This window comes from Octopus sinensis, linkage group LG4, assembly GCF_006345805.1.
Source record: "Octopus sinensis linkage group LG4, ASM634580v1, whole genome shotgun sequence".
Classification (NCBI taxonomy): domain Eukaryota; kingdom Metazoa; phylum Mollusca; class Cephalopoda; order Octopoda; family Octopodidae; genus Octopus; species Octopus sinensis.
Genome location: NC_043000.1, coordinates 95,854,743 through 95,877,449, shown reverse-complemented (window position 1 = coordinate 95,877,449; position 22,707 = coordinate 95,854,743). Strand labels below are relative to the sequence as shown.

The 22,707-nt window shown below is 37.6% G+C and overlaps 1 protein-coding gene across 1 annotated transcript in view; it reads right to left on the bottom strand.

The window, feature by feature from the left end:
• LOC115210651 (serine/threonine-protein kinase Nek11-like) overlaps nucleotides 1-22,707 on the bottom strand; it is a 94,716-nt gene that overhangs the window by 71,108 nt on the left and 901 nt on the right. The window contains exon 2 of the mRNA XM_029779305.2: nucleotides 2,127-2,298. Within this exon, the coding sequence (XP_029635165.1) occupies nucleotides 2,127-2,298 (172 nt within the window). The remainder of the gene's footprint in view (nucleotides 1-2,126; nucleotides 2,299-22,707) is intronic.

Genomic DNA, 22,707 nt, shown 5'->3' with positions numbered 1-22,707 from the left:
CTATTCTGAGATCCATCCCAGACAAAAAAGATGTCATCAATGAACTGTAATCAGAGTATTGGTTTATGACAATGCAAGGATTTGGATGTCTTCAGTAACTGTGTCTCAAATTTCGTCATGAAAATATTAGCGAAATTAACTGCCATAGGGGTACCCATGGTACAACCCCTCATCTGGTGGTAAATTTTTGTCCAAACTTCATTGTGTTACTTCGTAACACAAACCTCAATAGTCTACAGAAAAAATTAGATGGAATACTTTTATTTAACCCCTTTTTGAAGGCATTCCTGCATGCTTCTACCCTTTCATCATAGTCAATATAGGGATAAAAGGAAGAAACATCTATGGTTACCAAAAAACAGTTCTCAACATTGCTTCAGTGTTTAAAAAAGTTGTTGATTTAGACACAAAATCAAAAGTATCCTGAATATAGGAACTTGATCTTTTTGTGACAGGGAGTAGAAATCTTTTCTTTTTTTCTTTCTTTTTCTTTTTGCCATTTGTGAAATTGAAAATCGAAGACTGATGATGTCATTCCCTCAAAGTGGGAATGCAGGATCTCCTCAGTCAAACTTTTGAATTTGAATTTCTATGTATTGCTTTTCATTTTGAACTTGATAAAGACAGGCAAGCTGTTGAAATATCATACAAACCAATAAAATATCTATTGCAATCACAGAGTGCTCTTTGTGTTGTCTATTTACCTTTGTGAGAAGTTATGCCAATCCTTTTAAAATATTATTATTATTTTCATATACACTCAACAGATTAGACTGTTGGAAAAGAAAAGAATCTTAACATCAGGCTACAACAAGTAGCCTTAGATGCCAAGAACCCTCCTATCCGGTTACAGCAAGTAACCTTAGTTGCCAAGAACCCTCCTAAGTATCCTAGCTGTCCCTAATAACACTGTTTTCTACAGCTGTACTAAACTGGGTTTTATTCCTATTTCCTCTATCCATCTGTTCAGATCTTTAGGGATAGTTCTCAACACACCTATAACTACTGGGATACATTTTACCTGCACTTTCCATAGTCTCTGTAATTCAATAGCTAGGTCCTGATACTTTGCTACTTGTTCTATACCTCTCATATTAATTTTTTCATTATTTGAGACTGTAAAGTCAATTATCTGGCACTTTCTATTCTCTTTATCTACTACTACCAAATCAGGCCTTCTGGCTTCTATTACTCTGTCAGTCTGAATGTTAAAGTCCCACAACATCTTGTATACCATCTATCAGTATGTTCAAATCCTAGTTTTCTACAAAGCTCCCAGTGGATTGCTCTCCCTAGAATGTCATGTCTTTACTTGTATTCTTTCTGTGCCAGCATGCTACATTCACTTACTATATGAGTAACGCTTACTACTACTACTACTACTACTACTACCACCACCACCACCACTACTACTACTACTACGAAGAGCCAGAGTAAATAATACAAAGCATTTTGACTGACACACTAATGATTCTGATGACAGCAACAAGAACAATCATTACCTCATTAACCACTAAAGGTTTACAAACAGATTTTAGAAGATACAGGAGGATACAGTATGATATAATGTGAAGTTACAGAAAGGTAAGTAAACAGTAAAATAGCAAAACAAATCAAACAAGAAAAAATCCTAGCAGAATGGAGACTTCTAAGGGCTGCTTGGGGAAACCCCATAAAACCATGAATACCCTGACTACTAGGGCAAGTGCCCTTTCCTCATCCTCTTCCTTCAGTCTACAGGCACATGCTCAGAGTAGGCCCATTTATTCAGATCAACATTACCACTTTCACACACCTTTCCACAAATTTGCTGGAAGGGAGCACTTTCCTCTCCACTCTCAATTTCTTTTTCAAGCAAAACTTGAAAAAGTAGATAAGAGCTTGGCCAAAGAGAAGGGAGTCTGTTTTCAGCCCTTTCAATCTGGTCCATTTCACAATCTCTCTCATTATGGCCACCTGTTCTTTTTTGCCAAAGCAAAGCAGTGAGATGATCTTAACACTTGATTTCAGATTTAATTCTCTGATAAACAAGTACAATTCTGAAAGTAAGAAGGGAATAAATAAGGCATAAATATCAACAAAAGAGTTCAAAAAGTGTTTGAATTCAATTACTAATATCTACTTACTTCGCAATATTCAGTGATTATACAGAAACATTCATCATCAATTAATTTGTCTAGGAACTTCAGAATGTTTGGATTTGAGAGCTGTGATAACAAGGCTGCTTCCTGTTCAGCAGTATCAGTTTCTTTGGGTTTCTTTTCATTGAGATAAATTTTTTTTAGAACCTTTTGGGAACTATAAATGAAAAATTTTAAAATAAGCTTGAGTTTGATTTAAACATTCATAAAGCATGAGATAGTATCAAAAGGTTCCTAGACTAGTTATGTTTAATAAAAATAACTTATTTACCTAAAGTTTTAACATCATTTCCTTTGAAAATAACCACCTTGTATAGCAATACACTGGTCCCAGCATTCCACTTTTGGAATCTGGCCTGGAAGATGCTAGCAAGTCAAGGACCTTCTGTGATTTGCTCTTAATTTTGACAATAGTGCTAAAACGGCAACCTTTGAGCTACCTTTTCATCTCGGGGAAGAGATGGATGAACATAGGTGCTACATCTAGTGAATAGGGTGGGTGTAGAAGTGATACCATGTTGTTTTTAGTGAGAAACTCATGAGTAAGGAGAGCTCAGTGACAGGGTGCATTGTTTAGCCATTGGAATCCAATTCCTCATGCTTCACAGATCCAGTTGCTTTTGTTGATTGCCCTCCCTTAGACGCTTCAAAATGTCACAGAATTTTTGATTGATGGTCTGGCTCTGCAGGATGAATTCTTGATGTACAATATTGTGGATGCCAAAAAAAAAAAAATGAGCATACTCTTGATTGAGCTGCAGCTCAATCATGCCTTTTGAAACATCTGCACCACTCAAAACATTGCATACGAACCACTGCCTTGTTGCTGTAAAGTTGCCAAAGCATGCTCAATGTCTCTGAGGCAGATTTTCTGAGTTTAACACAAAATTTCATGTTGGCTTTTGTTCCAACTTCCTGTCCAGGATAAAATTGCAGACTACCACATACACATGAGCACAAAAGCACAAATTTCCCAATTTGTGAAGTAAGCATAGCAATGTCACTCGGCACAGTGCCTCACGAAGGTCACTGATAGCTTTCACTGTACATGCAAATGTGTGCTGCCATCTGTTGGTATACTACAGAACTAGTCTGGGAATATTTTGATACCACCTAATATGTCTAACAGAGCACATGTCAATATACAAATGTGTATGTAAACTCACACACACATACATGCATGCATGCACACATATATACATACATACATACATACACATTAACAATCATCATCATCATTATTTAATATTCACTTTATTGCTTGCAGAAGACTGCACCAAACTCTACTGTCTGCTTTGTCTGGATGTCCTTCCTAATACCAACTACTTTACAGAGTGCACTGGGTATTTATAACATGGCACCAGAACCAGTGACAGCAAGGTCACCTATTAACTTGCAAGACAAGGTCACTCAACTGAGTGAAGAGTAGTATTGAGGAAGGTGGCCTTGAGCCAGGCTATGAGAGTTTAGAGTATGAGTAGAGTGATAGAAATAGGTGTCTTGCAGTAGTGGAGATATATGGCTAACCAAGTTTATATACACACACACACATATATATATATATATATATATTATATATATATATATATATATATATATATATATATATATACTATATAATTAGGGTTCAGCAACGATTTGCTTCACCACATACCAAAGTTTAGAAATAGCAGTCAAAAAATCTTAGCTATTCCTTCTACTTTAAAGGGAGTTTTTCGTCATTTTTTCCCTTTTGCCTGCGTGGTTTGGTTTTTCTGGGAACTCCCTTTAAAGTAGAAGGAATAGCTAAGATTTTTTGACTGCTATTTCTAAACTTCAGTATGTGGTGAAGCAAATCGTTGCTGAACCCTAATTATATAGTATTACTTAAACTTGCCATGAAATGGTCCTTTTCTACTTGGTGAAATTACTGATTACTTCTTAATTAATTAATTTCACCCTTTGTTATTATTGATATATATACATATATAAAGAGAGAGAGAGAGAGAGAGAGAGAGAGAGAGAGAGAGAGAGAGGTGTTACCCAAATGTTACAGGAAGGTATATATATGTGATGGAAAGAGTGGATGTTAGAGAGATGAGTGTAGAGGAGATACTTATTAAAGACAGACTGTGTGCAATTAAGTTCGTGGGAGCCCAAAAGGAGAATGGGAGATAAAGGGAAGGGGACTGCAGTGAATGAAGGTGTGTTAGGAAGATGAGTGTTGGGGAAGAGATTTATCAGGGACAAATTGTGTGCAGGGGCAGAAACATAAATGATATGCCTTTAGGGTCTCAATTTTACTTACACAAACAGGTCTTCTAGAGCACAACAAATCACCAATCATCTCAGCTCTTTGTCAACTCCTCAGTGAGACTCAATATCTGAAGGTAATTTTTCACTACTTCATCCCATGTCATCCTGGATCTTCCTCTTACACACACACACACAAAACACCGAAAGACATATACTCAACATTTGTATCTGCAAGTCTGCTTCGTATTCATGTATGTGTTAATGTATCATGTATATATAAGAATGCACAATAAGACGAATGTTTAGGTTTATTTTTTGGCCAAGGACAAGGAACACACACACACACACATGCACACATGTTCATATGCATACATACACACATGCACGCATGCATGCGTGCAGTAGAACCTCAGTTTCCAAATTTAATTTGTTTCTGAAGGCTGTTTGTCACCCAAAATGTTTTTAAACCAAAACTATTTTTCCTATCAAAAATTCAAAAGAAGGCGCAGTGAATTTGAGCAGGAATGTGCGTGAAACCTAGATAGCACCTGATGCTCTGCTGCTTGATGTCGACCATTGTTGCCAGCATGCATGTGCATCACCCAAGATGTTTTATGTTTGAAAAATTGTAAATCAATTTTTTGTGATGAGAGGCATTTATAAATCGAGATTCAACTGTATATATTAAAGGCTCAAAAGTTTATAAATTGCTTCACCATAAAAAACAAGTTCAAAATTTTTAACAGTATCTTTTGTCAGAAAGTGATGTTTTCTCATGTTACCAAATAATGTACAAAGAGTAGTGTGAGAGAAATAAAAATAAAAGAGAAAGAATATGGAAGCATAAGGAGGGGAACAAATCTGAAGAGATGTAGCAATTTTTCCTTGTGCAAGGTTATTATGAGTCAACAATTAAATGGACTCGTAGCTTAGCCCAGTCCACAAACAGAGCCTGTGGACACACCACATACACAATTCAAAAAATAGGGCCTCTTTTCCTACTACTCTTCATATCAGTTCTGCCACTTCAACAAATTATACAACTTCCACTAATTTCCTCTCATTCTCAAACTGCTCCTGTCTTTCCTAAGCTTCTCACTGCTCTTTGAATAGAAAGAAAATCTTGTGTCACTTCTTGATCCAAAGGTATCCCACCCCAACAACATTGAACATTTTTAACCTTTTAGCACTCAGATTACTCTATCAAATGTGATGCCTATTTATTCATGTTGTTTTGAATTAATCCTGTTTTATCTTGTAGCTTTGAGATTTCAATGACATGATTATAATGACATTGGTGTGAGAGGCCAACTGAACATAAAACAGGTAAAATATTTGGGCAAGATATTGCCAGTTCAAGAGCTAAAGGGTAAAACTTTTTGACAGTAACCTGCTTGCAAATTTTTCATATTATTAGATAGTGAACTTCTTAACTACACAGCCATGCCAGTGCCTTATCAAGTAGATTATAAGCTCTCTTCACCTCTTTCTTATCTCTCTCCCCGCTTTTCTTTTTTTCATTTTTCTTTTCTTTTTTCCTCTCTTCCTGTTTTCGATTTGACCTTACAAATATATCCCCAACTTTTAAGTCACTTTAAATAAAACCCTTAATTCAATAATACCGTGTACTTGGAATGACCAATTTAAATACTATTGGAACTTACAAGTTACTGAAATCTTATAGTTATACCATTCTGCCTAAATAATGGATCTACAGATGCAATATTCCTGCATATCTCATGTCTATTTTCATTCCTCCATTTTATTCTCTATTTCATATCTTATCTTGCTTAACTATTTTCTCACACTGTCTCTGATGAAGGGATATATAAAATATCCCGGAAACTGCTGTAAGACCTTCTATTTATAAATGTTCTAAAATCTTTCACAGCCTTGGTTTTTTTTATCTCATTCTGAAAATTTATATATATATATATACATATATATAGGTAGGTAGGTAGGTAGGTAGGTAGGTAGGTAGGTAGGTAGATAGATAAATGATAGATATATAGACAGACAGATAGATAGATAGATAGATAGATAGATAGATAGATAGATAGATAGATAGATAGATAGATAGATAGATAAATAGATAGATAGATAGATAGGTAAGTAGGTAGGTAGGTAGGTAGGTAGATAGATAGATAGATAAATAGATAGATAGATAGATAGATAGATAGATAGATAGATAGATAGACAGACAGACAGACAGACAGACAGATAGATAGATAGATAGATAGATAGATAGATAGATAGATAGATAGATAGATAGATAGATAGATAGATAGATAGATAGATGGGTTTCTTTCAGTTTTCACCTACCAAATCCAATCACAAGGATTGGGTTGGCCCAGGGCTATCAAAAATGACTGAACTGAAAATCACATGGTTAGGAAACACACTTCTTAACCACACAGCTATGCCTGTACTAGATAAGAGTGAAAATAATCTTCTCAAGAGGAACTTATTTATTTAAATTATCTAAACAGTTCTGTTCAATATTATCTTCAAAAACATCAGACAACTAAAAATCTTCTAACATAATACAATCTTTTGATGAATTTCCACAAACTGTTGTAGACAATGCTATCAACACAAGGTTATTTTAAACACAAACATTAACTCCTCGCTTGAATGAACAATGTAAATCAGCTAATAAAACCCACTAGGCAGGTGATCATTTAATGTTAGTCATGATCTGGATATCTACCAAGCAAATCCTGACGTGTATATGTCTTTGTATCTGTATGTGTATGTGTGTGTGTCTGCATGCACGTATTTGTGTGTGAGTGTGCACGTGCATGCATGTGTGTGTGTGTGTGTGCGTATATATTGTCATTTTGCTGTATTTTTTTTGTATATATTTTACCAAGAATAGAGAAATCATTATTTGGTAGTATAGCTTTAATCAACTGAAAAGTACGCCAAAACGAATATCACAAATGCAGGTGACATGTTAACTACAAAGGTGATATTTCCCCAGTGTGTTTTTCATGGAAGACAGGAAAGGAACAACCTTACTCGTATGATAATGATGTTCATTTATGGCATTCACATGATGTGTAAAGAAGGATACACATAGACATATACACACACATACATAGATACATACATATACACATACATACATTTATATATGATGGCGTTCTTTTAGTTTCTGTTAATCAAAATCCACTCACGAGGCTTCAGTTGACCCAAGGCTACAGTAAAAAGCACTTGCCTAAGGTGTAGCACTGTGGGATTGTACCCAAGAACATATGGTTGGGAAGCAAATACATACATAGACACAAACAAATTTGACAGACAGAGAGATGTAGATAAACACACACACACACAATCACACATATACACACAAACACATCTAAAATTTCAAAATTATCAAAAATGCATAAATGTTTTCAAATTAGTCAAATATGTAACCTTTCCCAAATTTGTAAAAATTTTCAAATATAAACCACTCCTCTGACACAAGAACACATGAACAAGAGACAAGTTACTAGATTCCTGGTGTAAATTAGGGATGCTAAATCTTCTGAATCATTTGATGTACTTTTGTTTCAATAACTGAAATGTATATATTAAAGTTCAGATTATAATAACGTTGCTTACAATCACTCTTGACACATAAGTATATTTGGTTGTGGCTGATCTGAGGAAAATTGGAAATTAAGTCATACAGATGCAGTGTGGCAGCATGATGAAGGATTTCGCTTTCCGGCCACATGCTTTTGAATTCATTCCCACTGGTACCTTGGACAAATGTCTTCAAATATAGACTGGGGCTGATCAAAGCTTTGTAAGTGGAGTGGTAGGCAGAAACTGAGAGCCGATTTTACATATATATGGGTGGCACATAAAAAAGCACCAATACCAGAGCTGCACAAAAGCACCCAGTACATTCTGTAAAGTGGCTGGCGTTAGGAAGGGTATCCAGCCATAGAAACCATGCTAAATCAAACATGGAGCCTGAATGGCCCTTCAGCTGGTCGGCTTCTGTCAAACCATCCAACCCAATCCAGCATGGAAAATGAATGTTAAATGATGATGGTGGTGGTGGTGGTGTGTGTATGAGTGTGAGTGTGTGTGTGTGTGTGTGTGTGTGTGTGTGTGTGTGTGTGTGTGTGTGTGTGTTGTGTGTGTGTGTGTGTGTGTGTGTGTTTGTGTGTGTGTTCTGATCTCTAACTGTGGAGGGAACCTGTGGAAGAGATAAGACCCCAGGAAGACATGGGATGAGGTAGTGAAATATGAACTTCAGATGTTGACTCACGGAGGTGATGACAAGTGACTATGACTTTTAGCAATTTGCCATGCTTGAGAAGACGTTAAGTTAAGTGAAATCGTAGTTGTGGCTAGTACTGGTGATACGCAAAAAAGGCTCCCATCCTAGTGACATGTAAAAGGTACCTATGCCAGTGACACATAAAAGGCACCCGTGCAGGTGACACATAGAAGTGAAGTTGCTTGACACAGATTGACCTTGAACTCTGCTGTGCATGTGCACTAAGTTTTAACATTCTAGCTCACTTCTGCTGTTTACAACAATACTTGGAAGGAAGGTGTGTAGTGAGTGATCATCGCATTGACCATGACAGAGAAAGTCGAGTAGAGGATCTGCATCAAATTTTGCCAAAAGCTTAGCAACACCTCTCAGAGGCCTACACAAAGTTTTCAAATAGTTTTCATTGTTCTTGAAAGGAGATCTTGTGCTACTGAAACCCAAGTGTCTTTTTAGTCAGCTGAAAGCAGTTTTTGCAGAAACTTGACAGACACGCGTCTCATACCCCAATGTGTGTGTGTGTTTGTCCCACCACTATTGCCATTACCACAGTTTGACAACCAGTATTGGTGTGCTTATATCTCCGTGACTTAGTGGTTCAGCAAAAGACACCAACAAAAAAAGGCCTGGGGTCGATTTGTTCGACTAAAACTCTTCAAGGCAGTACCCTAGATTGGCCACAGTCTAATGGCTGGAACAAGTAAAAGATAAAAGCTAAAAGATCTTACTCAGATTCCTAATTTCGAACTATGCCAACCAGAATATAGCTTTAGAGTTATACTGATAAATACAGAGGTGCTTGGATAGAAAACTAACAGCCTCAGCCCTCATCTTGAGAAGCTGGGCTTCACAAAACCAGAATGAACACAGCCAGTTAGGGAATTACTGTTACAAGGTATCTGAAAAAAGAATTAAAACATTCCAGAAGTTTGGTATTCAATAAGTGCATATGTTCAAGTGTAAACATATTAATATGCAAATATATGTACACATATACATGAGTTAAAGCATACAGATCCACACATGCAATGATATCCATACTTGAACATATGCATACATGTGAACATACATACCTACCTACAAACATACATACATACTTACGTATGTATGTACGTACGTACATACATACATACATACATACATACATACATACATATGCAAATAGCCAGGTGGTATTAGCTAGTTTGTGAGTAAGAAACCAGTTCTTTCTCCATTGGTGAGAAATTCTAAAAAATAACCCAGAATGAACAAACAATAAATACATACATGCATGTATGCATGCATACATATGCATACATCCATACACACAAATATACAATCATACATACACACATACATACATATATGAATAGTCATCCATAGACAGATGCACAATGATAGACAGACAGACAAGCAGACAGACAGATAGATAGATAGATAGATAGATAGATAGATAGATAGATAGATAGATAGATAGATAGATAGATAGATAGATAGATAGATAGATAGATAGATAGATAGATTCCTGCACTTTATGTGAACAAAGCTTAAAGCAAGAGATATCTAAGTAGCATCATTGATCCCTGGGCAAATCACTGAAATGGATCCTACAATATTAATTTATTGAGAGCAAACTACAGCATGCACAGATCAAAATTAGGCCCACTGGAACCATGGGGTCCCTAATCAACTGCCCAATATGTCCATGCCTTAAGACAACACAGACTACATCTACAAAATAAAGTATTCGCTACTTTGGGTAACGTCATACTCCTTATTAGCTTCACTTTCAAATCTGGTCACAGGTGCTATGAGATCTAAAAAATAAATATATATTCTAGCTGAGGTGCATGCTATCTGTAGTCTAATTTCAGCAAACTGGGGTAGTGTACATAATCTGCCATTGGACATCTTATAACCGGATCTTCTTCAACCTCAAATATTTTAAACCAATGAGCTATGGTTCCTTATTGACGGATTAGCAGATAGACATACATATAGGTTATTAGTGTTTACTTTGTATAATGTCCTTAATGTATACACACATTACACATATATACATGCACACATACACATACCTGTATGATAGATGGACACATACATATGTGGCTGTATCAGCAGGCAATAATGAGATAGTATTAGGTACACACACACACACATGTACTGTATGTAAGTAAATACATTCATACAAGTATCAGGTCATCCCAAAAGTTCTGTCCAAATTTTGAATAAAGAAAACAAGTGATCAAGTGTTATATTTAATTGAAATTTAATCATCAATGTACTTTCCCTGATTATCTATGACTTCCTTCCATCTATTTACAAGCTTTTTAATCCCATCAATGTATAACTCTTTTGGTTTCAAAGAGAAGAACTCTGAAATGTCAGTTTTGACCTTCTCCTCCTGGCTTGCAAAAGTTATGTCCCCCAAATTATTCTGTAAACTACAAAACAAATGGTAGTCTGAAGGAGCAAGGTTGGAAGAATAAGGTGGATGAAGAATTTTTTCTCAACCAAGCTCTTTGATCTTCTGTGATGTGATCTTTGCAGTGTGGGGTTGTGCATTGTCCTGATGAAACATCATTCCTTTTCAATTCACTAAAGCAGGTCTTTTTTTCTTTAAAGCTTGGTTCAAACACTCTAATTGCTGACAGTAGACTTGAGCATTGATAGTTGCATTAGGTGGTAACAATTCAAGGTGAATTACTACTTTGCAATCCCACCAGATAGAGAGAAGGACCTTTTTCCCATGAAGTTCCCTTCTCGGTTGTGGTTGAGCTTTTTCCCTTTTACCAAACCACTGTTTACAACATTTAAAATTTCGATAGAAGAGCCATTTTTCGTCACCAGTCACAAGTCTATCCAAAAAGGGTAAAATGAGTTCACGAGAATGGAGAGAAGAGCAGATGTCAACTCGGTATTTGTGGTTGCTTTCGGACAATTCATGAGGCACCCATTTTCCAAGTTTAGGAACCTTTCCAAGTTGTTGAAGATGACGATGAACAATTGTATGGTTTGAACTAAGCTTTATTGACAATTCTTCAACTGATAATGCAGGATTTTCTTCAAGTGATGCCTCAAGGAGCTTATCATCAAACTCAACTAGACGTCCTGTTTGATCTTCATCTTCAAGGCTGAAATTTCCACTACTGAATTTTGAAAACCATCTGGAAGTTCTGTCATTCAAGCATTCTTTCCCATAAACTAAGTGTATGTTTTTCAAGTCGCTTCGGCTGCAGAGTTTCCTTTTTTTGTACACATAAAGCATTATGTACCTCAAATGCTCTTTGGATACTTCCATGTTAGAAGGGGTTTTAATCAAAGAAATTTTAATTCTATTATTCTGTAAAATAATATTTAATTCCATTAGACATTCTAAAATACTGTTACGGGTTTAACTAGTGCAGTGTTTCTGACCCACATAGGAATAATGGCACCATCATGTCTGGTGAAAATGTGACAGTCTTTTGTCTAATGGAGGACTAATGGGTTTTGGAATGACCTGTGACCTCGTGCGGCTGAGAAGAGGGTCAGGAGAATGTGAGAGAGGAAGACAGATTAAGGGCTGAGAGCAAATAGAGATAGAGTGTAAGAGAAAAGGGACAGATAGAGAGGAAGAGTCTGGCAGGCGATAGCGATAGAGTAAGAGCAGAGGGCAAATAGAAAGGATTAGCAGTAAGGGACAGATTGAGGATATAGATAGAGTATAAGGACCAGAGAGCAGTTAGAAAGGGTAAGAGCGATATATACAGAGGGAGATGAGGGAGTGGAAGAAGGACAGAGACGAAGTGAGGTCTTGGCAGTCGTTGAGCGGTCGTCGAGGAACACAGACGGATCTTGGGGTCGCTGGCCGGTCCTCGAAGAAGACAGACGGACCTTGGATTTAGGGAGCGAGCGTTGGAATTCTTAGGAGCAAGTTGGATGCGAGAAAGCTTGGCGGCACAGAAGGGAATTAGCAGTATTCAGAGGAATTAGCAGTATTGAGAGGAATGGGACACTGGCAGATTCAATTAGGAATTGAGGTATGTGTTTGTGTATTGATGCGTGTCACGATGTAAAGAGACAGTGAAAAGAATTGAACAGTGAAGAGAACAGTCAAGGACTCTGTCGATGTGGTCGATAAAGGACATTGTGAAGAGGAGGAGTAAAGGACTTGTTGATTGTGATGTTTAGGAAGAGACTTTAAAGAACTGTTGTCTTGGGACGTGTACTCTTGAATTGTTACATGATGTTGTATTATGCTTTGAGTTGTACTCTTGAAATGCTGTTGTATTATGTATTGAGTAGTCACGTGCATGCTTTGATGTATCTTGATGTTGTAACAATTGTAATTGTCGTATAAACTGTTGTTTGAATATAAGCCAGTGTTGCCAGTTGTTGCCTTGCCTCTTTGGGTTGTATCTCGGGTTGTGCCTCTGTATCTCTGTGCTGTTGGGGTTGTGGCAGTATCTATCTGTATCTCCTCTCTCCGCCTCTTTGGGTTCCGTGGCAGAACTTGTGTGAGCCGTTCGGGACGGGCGACGACGGGTGATTCCGTAACAATACTATTAAATTCCATTCAATTTTAAAAAAGGTAAAATCGGACAGAACTTATGGGATGACCTGATACATCTCTCTCTTTTTCTCTTTTTGTCTATGTGTGTGTGTGCGCACATACATACACACACACACACTTATAAGTAATTATTAAAAACTTTGGGTATACACCTAGTAGTATGCACTTTCACTGTCATCCTCAGTTTTGTGATGTCATCCCTAGTTCTGATATAAGTGTTGTAGACTCTACCTCAAGAATTCTGCTGTGTTCATTGAGTATATGAAGTCTGATCAATAAGTATCTGAACTGTTACCATAGTAATGAAGCTAAAGCATGCAGATTGAAGCTGCTTGGCAAAGATTTACTTTGAACTCTGTTGTGCATGTGTACTATGTTTTAACATTGTACATCACTTCCACTTTACAGCATTGCTTGGAAGGAAGGTGTGTAGTGTGTGATCATCGCATTGACCATGACACAGAAAGTTGAGAAAGTTGTCATGGCGAGACCTGCTCAGAGGCCTATGCAAAGTAGCAGAAGGTGTGTGGAGAGGCGTGTATGAGCTGCTAACAAGTGTACGAGTGGTTTCCAAGATGACTGTAAAAATGTCGATTGATGAATGTTCTGGGAGACACGCAACCAGCAAAACTGAGAAAAACATCGCAGATGTGCATGCAGTTGTGAGAGGAAATCATCGCATCATCATCCGTGAGTTATCAGAGGATGTGCAGATTAGTTACAGATCTGTTCAGTCCACTATCACTGAAGATTTGGGTATGAGATGCTTGTCTGCTAAGTTTCTGCGAAAATTGCTTTCAGCTGACCAGAAAGACACTTGGGTTTCAGGAGCACAAGATCTCCTTGATTGTGTCATGAATGATGAAAAGTTTTTGAAAACTTTGCATAGGCCTCTGAGAGGTATTGCTAAGCTTTTGGTAAAATTTGATGCAAATCCTCTGTTCAACTTTCTCTGTCATGGTCAATGAGATGATCACTCACTACACACCTTCCTTCCAAGTATTGTTGTAAACAGCAGAAGTGAGCTAGACTGTTAAAACTTAGTGCACATGCACAGCAGAGTTCAAGGTCAATCTGTTTTAAGCAACTTCACTCTGCATGCTTTAGCTTGTTACTATAGCAACAGTCCGGATACTTATTGATCAGACTATGTATAACAAAGGAAGGAGATAGAAAATAGAATCCATAAGAACCTTTAGTCAGCACAACAATCGTTTCAGCCCATCTTGCACAGACAAAAATATTTGTCAATTACTCTATTCCATTTATTCATGGTGAACCATAGGTAGACCCATTAACTATCTATCACCAGGAAACTGTATCCATTCCCTGTTATTGTAGCCAACAACCTTCTGACAATAACAACATGCTGTATAGCCAAACCAAGCGAAACCAAATATAGTGAGTGAGATATCTTTTTAGCAAGGCACCTGAGGAAACACATCTACACTAAAGGATGCAACACAACCAGTTTATAATATCTCACCCACAAGGAACTGAGCCCCTTTCAAGCATTAAGCCTCATGGCATTATGTCATGCTTGAGAAGACCCATCAAGCTGAGCAAAATCGCAGTTATGGCAGATACCAGTGTCATGCAAATTGGCACCTGTGCCAGTGGTATGTAAAAACATCTGAGTGTCATGCAAATGGCATATAAAAGCACCCATTACACTCTAAGAGTGGTTGGTGTTAGGAAGGGCATCCAGCAGTAGAAAACCATGGTAAATCAGACTGGAGTCTGGTGCAGCTTTCCAGCATGCCAGCCTGGTCAAACCATCCAACCCATGCCAGCATGGACAATGGACCTTAAATGATGATGATGATGAAAAGAAGAGCCCAAGAATACAGCAGGGACATGGCTGAAGTCAGTTGAGGCAACTATGAAATGGGAGAATGACCAACAAAGTTGGCTGTGGTGGGCATTAGGTTAAGAACATAGTTTGTGAAAGTGTGTAATATATTTAACATCAGTGACCTGGGTGAGATAGCAATCTGCTAGACTGGTTCTTTGGTAGGTGAGAGAGGGGTGTAGGTGATATTTTATTATAGTACTTAGAGAAGTGGGTAGGTGGGAAAGGATTGAAGATAAATTAAGGATAAAGAATAAAGAAAACAAAAAGTAAAAGTGAAGAAAAATAAGTGCATACATAAAGCCAATTAGGCATAGTGTCAGGGTTTAGGGTTCGCTAGCTAATGCTAAAGAACAAAGGGTGGAGGGTAGAGATATACAGAGCTTAAGGGTATTCTGTGGATATAGGTTGAATGTTGGGGGCATAGGCCATGGGTTATGGTCTCACTTGGCTTGCCAGGTCTTCTCATGCACAGCATATTTCCAAAGGTCTCAGTCACTAGTCATTGCCTCGGTGAGACCTAATGTTCGAAAGTCGTGCTTCACCACCTCATCCCAGGTCTTCTTCTTCCACAGGTTCCCTCAATTGCTAGGGTGTGACACTTTTTCACACAGCTATCCTTATCCATTTTTGCCAAATAACCATACCAGTGCAGTCGTCTCTCTTGCACACCACATCTGATGCTTCTTAGGTCCAACTTTTCTCTCAAGGTACTTACACTCTGTTGAGTATGCACACTGACATTACACATCCAGCAGAGCATACTGATTTTTCATTCCTTGCAAGATTATGCATGTCCTCAGAAGTCACAGCCCATGTTTCACTGCCATGTAGCATGGCTGTTCATACACATGCATCATACAATCTACCTTTTACTCTGAGTGAGAGGCCCTTTGTCGCCAGCAGAGATAAGAGCTCTCTGAACTTTGCCCAGGCTATTCTTATTCTAGCAGCTACACTTTCAGTGCACCCACCCCTGCTACTGACTTGGTCACCTAGGTAATGGAAGCTACCAACAACTTCTAGTTTTTCTCCCTGGAACGTGACAGAAGTTGTTCCCTGCACATTTTCAGTGTTTATTGCTCCTGAGCATCTGCCACATACAAAAACTATCTTCCCAGTTAGCCTTCCTTTGATATTGCTGCACCTCTTATGTGTCCATAGCTTACTCTGGGTATATCTTATAGAGTTTCTACCTATGCCTTTTCTACAGATCGAGCAGGGCCATCTACCTGAAGGGATTTGTGGTTTGTCTGCCTTCCTACTTATTAGGGCTTTGGTTTTAGCTAGGTTGACTCTAAGGCAATATATCTCTTATTATAAAAGGCAGATTTTATCTGCCTCCCTTTGTCTCTTATAGAAATCTACAATATAGGATTTCTTTAATTACAATTTACCTAGCATTTTTAAGAGTAGAATAAATCGGGTTGTGCCAGGTCCAGTTTTTAAAATTTCAACCCCAATTAAGCAAAATTTAGAGAAAACTCACATTGTGGTGTGTAAGTCAAGTGCTTTTCTTAGTGTGGGCTACAGCACACGTACACACACACACACAAAAACGGAGCGATCTGCTTCACTCACGCTATCACCCTAATTTCTACTCCTTTCTCTTTGCAAGTGTGCAACGATTAAAGTGAAACTATTTCTATAAAATGAGAGAAGTGTACCTTAAACCACTACTCAAAAAAAAAAAACCAGCAAACAGAAACAAATAAATACATAACGATTTACTCCTCACACAATTTCTTCAATTACAGTTTACCTATGATTTTTACAAGTACTTCCATTCGGTCATGCCATACAAAATTTCTTTCAATTTCACCCCCAATTAAGACAAAATTCGAGAAAACTCAATATTTTAACATTTCACTCCGAAAGCATTGATGTACATGTGTGTGTGCATGAGTGTGTGTGTGTGTGTGTGTGTTTGATGGGATGTGCGACACAGAAAGTGTGGTGTGTAAAGAGACAGAGAGAGTAATGTTGTGCTGTGTACCTAAAGCACGCACACACACAAGCGGAGCGCGAACTTCAAAACAACTTCGCACGCTATCTATCTGGTTTGCCATTCCTCACACACACGCATACACATACATATATGACAGTGACAAACACAAACGTTTCAAACAACTACATACAAACACTCAAACACACACACACGTGTGTGTTTGTTATTAGTAAAAAAGGCGCCAAACACAACTCACTTCTCATTCGAACACATTTGCAAAAACACACTGACGGTCGGATTGCCATAACAATACAGAAAAGGTAAATTGGTTTTTAATTTACTTTCTGTCGTTAAATTTTGGTAGTATTAATTGGCGAGCGTACTTCTGTTGTCAATTGTTGACAGAAAGAAATTGTAAGCTAAGAAGGTGTGTGTGTGAGTGTGTGTGCGTGTGTCTCTGTGTGTGTGTAAGTGTGTGTGTGTGTGTGTAGGAAGTGAAGGATAAAAATATTGCAAGAAGTGGACAGATGTACCTATATACATCCATACATACATGTGTGTGTCTATGTATGTGTATTAATGTGTATGTGTTATCTCTATATAAAGCTGAAGTTGTCTGTGTGCGCCACATTTGGTAACTTTCAACTAACACTATCTCCTCCGAGACACTGCGGCGCAAGTTGACCAAAATTGCTCTTCCTTCCGTAGAACATAAAATTCAAATCGGACCATGTTAACACCAAAAATTATTTACATCAAAAAGCTGCTTTTTTCTATGAAAATCCCTATTTTTTACGATTTTTTCACTGCTGTGTCGCCACTTTTCAGTATATTTCGACCAGAAAAATGTTCACAAAATTTTTACTTTTCAAAATTACAATTCCAGCGGGTCGAAACAAATCCGAGCAACGCCGGGCGATACTGCTAGTACATAAATATATGCATGTGTGTGTGTGTGTGTGAGTGTAAAGATATATAGATAGATAGATATAGATATAGAGAGGGAGGAGTAAAGAAGGTCTAATGGTGGAGGCACATGGCCTAGTGGTTAGAGTAACGATACTAGTGAAGTCACCAAGTAACTTGCAAAGTAAGGTGCCTCAGCTGAGTGGAGATGTAATATTGAGGGTGGTGGGTTTATGCCAGACACTCAGAGAGTAGCAAAAGAGAAAGAGAAAGTGAGAGTGTACTGTCAGAGTGCACGGTGAATATAAGACAGAGAGTAATTATATAAGATCAGAAAGGGTGGGTAGGTAGGCAGAAACGTTAGCACGCTGGGCGAAATGCTTAGCGGTATTTCATCTGCCGTTACGTTCTGAGTTCAAATTCCACCGAGGTCGACTTTGCCTTTCATCCTTTCGGGGTCGATAAATTAAGTACCAGTTATACACTGGGGTCGATGTAATCGATTTAATCCCTTTGTTTGTCCCCTCTACGTTTAGCCCCTTGTGGGCAATAAAGAAATAAGGTAGGTAGGTAAGTTTGTGTGAAAGGCGTATGACAGATGGTTAGAGTTGAGGATAGATGTGGACTCAGTGAATGGGACACATGAGTGGAAGTATGGTCAGTAGTGAAGAACAGTTTGAGTGGAGAGTAAAAGAAACAGGAGTAGACCAAGTAGGAGAAAGAAGTGATAAGTGACAATATTAGCAAGACAATGTAAAGTAGGAGAATATATGGCATGCAGCAACTGAGTGAGATGTGCCATAGTTAGAAGAGTGATAGAGGGATGGGTGTTAGACGATGAGTTGTGGGAAAAGGCTTTATGCAACTGTCTTCACTCATCTGCATCATATGACCATACAAGTGCAGTCTTCTCTCTTGCACACCACATCTAATGCACCTTATGCCCAATTTCTCTCAACACATTTGTACTTTGTTGTACATGCGCATACACACTAATGCGGCACAGCCAGCCAAGCATGCCAGCTTCATTTCTTTCTTGTTTTCACAAATCCTCTGCATTCATGGCCCAAATTTCACAAACATGCAACATTGCTGTTTGTATAAAAACATGATAGAATCTGCCTTTCATTCTGAGAGAAGGGTTTTTTCTTTTTACCAAGAGAGGCATATATATTGCTACATGTCAATATCACAATTCATGTTAAGCTTAAATTTTCTAATGAAGTATGCTTTGGTTATCTGAAGATTTACTGCATCTTTCATTACTTCTAAGGCTTTTATTGATATGCTTCCTCCACTTGCTTGTCTTGCTAGTGTTGGAACACTGCACTGAGTGGTATTGCATTGTAGGATCCTGGAGCATTGTGTGTGTGTGTGTGCATGCGCGTGCATGTGTGTATGTATGTATGTATGTATACTAGTGCAAATATGTTATCTTTATGATACCACGTTTTACATTGATTTGATATCATTGCATCATATATTCCTATAGTATATATGCATAAGTCTACATATGGTATGTTTGTAAGAAGAACATTGGCAAGACATACAACATGAAAGAAACTCCAAAGTCCACAATGGAAATGTAAAATAGAGAGCTATAAGGTGAAAAGTAGTTATGTTAAAAAAATGTTCATTTATAAAGCAATGAAAAATTACTGCCTAAATACTGCCAATAAATTTTAATACATATACTTCAAAATATTGGACAAATCATCAACTGGCGCCAGTATCGTCATCTAACATTTATTTCCATGCAGGTGTGAGTTGGATAGTTTGTCAGGAATTGCTTAGCCAGAGGGCTGCATAGAACTTCAGTGTCTGCTTTTCTATAGTAGGGTGCCTTTTCTAATACCAGACACTTTTTACAGTGTTCAGGGTACTATTTTTCTATGCACAGGCTAAAGTGAGGTCACCAAGTTACTCACAAAACATAGCTACCCTAACTGAAAAGATAAAGAGAGAAAGAGATGTTTGTTTTCCACAGTGTATGATTGTGGAAAATCCATTCAAAATATAGTTCAATTTTTCAGTATTAATCATCAAGCAGTTAATAACATAGTCAAAAGGTGGATTGGAGAAGAGATATGGGAGGTTACAGAAAGTTTCCTATTTCTTTATTGCCCACAAGGGGCTAAACACAGAGGGGACAAACAAAGGGATTAAGTCGATTACATCGATACATCGACTCCAGTGCATAACTGGTACTTAATTTATCAATCCCAAAAGGATGAAAAGCAAAGCTGACCTCGGTGGAATTTGAACTCAGAACATAACGGCAAACGAAATACCACTAAGCACTTCGTTCGGCGTGCTAACATTTCTGCCAGCTCGCCACTTTAAGAAAGTTTCCAAGAGGTCAAAGAAAGCAGTTAAATGGAAAGTAATTAAACATTATCTAACAACTGTTGGGAAGGCTACAAATTCTATGAATATGGTGTCATCTATATATATAAAACTCAACTTGTGTGTCTGTGTGTGTATCTGTGTGTGTGTGTCCATGTGTTTAACTTCCCGGCACATCTCCTCCTAGCCAACAAATCATAGAACCACCAAAAATGGGTCACTTAAAGTTTAGGCGAATGAAAATTGAACTGCACTATTTCTGTTCCGAAATTCATCTCACAAGTGCAAAAATCGATAATGTGTTTGTTTAGGCCTTATCCCATGCATTGCATAGTGAACTTTACTCAGTCAGCTGTTTGATGTGAACTGTGTTCACCACGCATGCAAGCATGCGTAAATTGCATGAAAAATAAAAAATCAAGATATAAAAACAAATCGCCGTAAACATTGTAGAAATTTGGCAAAGAAATGAATTTTCGGGATGTAGCCTGGAGGGGTTTTTCGTATTAATTGTTTGGACTTTGTGAACACATACCAATTGTTTTCATAACATTTTTAACGCTTTGAATTAAATGTGACCATTTTGTGTTGAGTCTGCAGTTTGAATCACTTTAACCAAATTTTAGCAGGCCGGATTTTTGATCATCACGATAGATCGCCAGCGACTCCCTGAAACTCTCTCCTGAAATCCCCGTTGAGAAATACTGATCTAAAAGAATAATTCAACAATGCAATTATTTGATCAACAAAAATTTATGAAACGCTTCTACGTACTTCCTATTGAGGAAATGGAACACATAAGCGCAAAAATAGAGGGCATTAAATGCTTGATTTTAAAACTAAAATAATTGAATTTTGATTGAACTTCATCCAAGTGTAGCTTAATTCGCACATGCATAGAACGCACAAGCCGGGCAATACTGCTAGTATTGCATAAAAACAGTTTTGAAAGACCATAGACATGAATGAAGAATTGCAAGAGGATCTTTTCCTTTTGAACAGCACTGTGTAACATAATTTCTAGTTAACTAAAACTTTTAAACTCTGTATACTGGAAGAATGTGTTTATAAAACATCATTTTTTCTTGGCTTTATTGAGAAAATTCTATATGTTGTAACATATTTTTTCTTTAATTTCGGGCATTTAGGCAATTTTAACCAATCGCTGACCTCCATTTAGGTAAACAATATTCCGTGCTGTATGAATATGTCCCTCGTTTAAGAAACAGATTGGGTTCATTTACATTTGTGAAGAAAAAAGGATACCCTTCCCCCACCCTTAACCCTAACCCCTAACTAACCCTAACTCTAAAATAGATTGAAATGCAATAGATCGATACTAGGGTTATAATTATGAGTGACATTTTCATACGACACCGCTACGGAAATGGGATTTTTTTTCCAGCGGTGTCAAATGAAAATGTCACCCATAATTATGGCCCTAGTATCGATCTATTGCATTTCAATCTATTTTAGATTTAGGGTTAGAGTTAGGGTTAGGGGTGGGGGAAGGGTATCTTTTTTCTTCACAAATGTAAATAAACCCAATCTGTTTCTTAAACGAGGGACATATTCATACAGCACGGAATGTTGTTTACCTAAATGAAGGTCAGCGATTGGCTAAAATTGCCGAAATGCTCGATATTAAAGACGAAATATGTTACAACATATAGAATTTTCTCAATAAAGCCAAGAAAAAAATGATGTTTTATAAACACATTCTACCAGTATACGAAGTTTAAAAGTGTTTAGTTAACTAGAAATTATGTTACAAAGTGCCGTTCAAAAGGAAAAGATCCTTGCAAGAAAGAAGCCAACGGTTTTAAAAGCTAATAAGACTGAAAGAGTTGACTGAACAGAAAAGTTTTGCAACAAGGAACTCCAAGTTGTGGTTACTAAAAATATGGCCTGACGAAAGCGATTTTTCCAATCTAATACAAAACTATATGGGGCACAGCTAAACTGAAACATCAAAGCTAAACCACTTGCAAAGGGACTGTTAAACATGGGGGAGTTGGGGGGTGGTGAATGGTTGGAGCAAGAGGCTGACCAGACCTCATTTTTGTTGGAAAAAAAATTTTTTAATGGCCCAGAATGCTCTTAAATACTTTAAAAGGGTCTATCACCCATCTTTTCTGATGTGGGAATCGATAAGAAGACCATTAAAAAAAAAAAAACAATTAGGGGACAAGCCATACAAGCAAGTAAGGAATCACAAATTTGGGAATAAAATCACCCATTTGAGTTCCTCAAACCCCAATCCAATGGAACATATATGAGAACATCCAGATAGAATGTTATTGTAGGCCACTGAATATTTCTGTATTATTCCAACCTACATGTATATCAATAGGTTGAGTGAGAGTATGTATGTATGTGTGTGTGTGTGTGCGTGTGTGTGTATACATGCGTGTGTGCGCGCGCTAGTGAGAAAGGAAGCACATGCATTTCCGTGTTTTTCCATGAAGA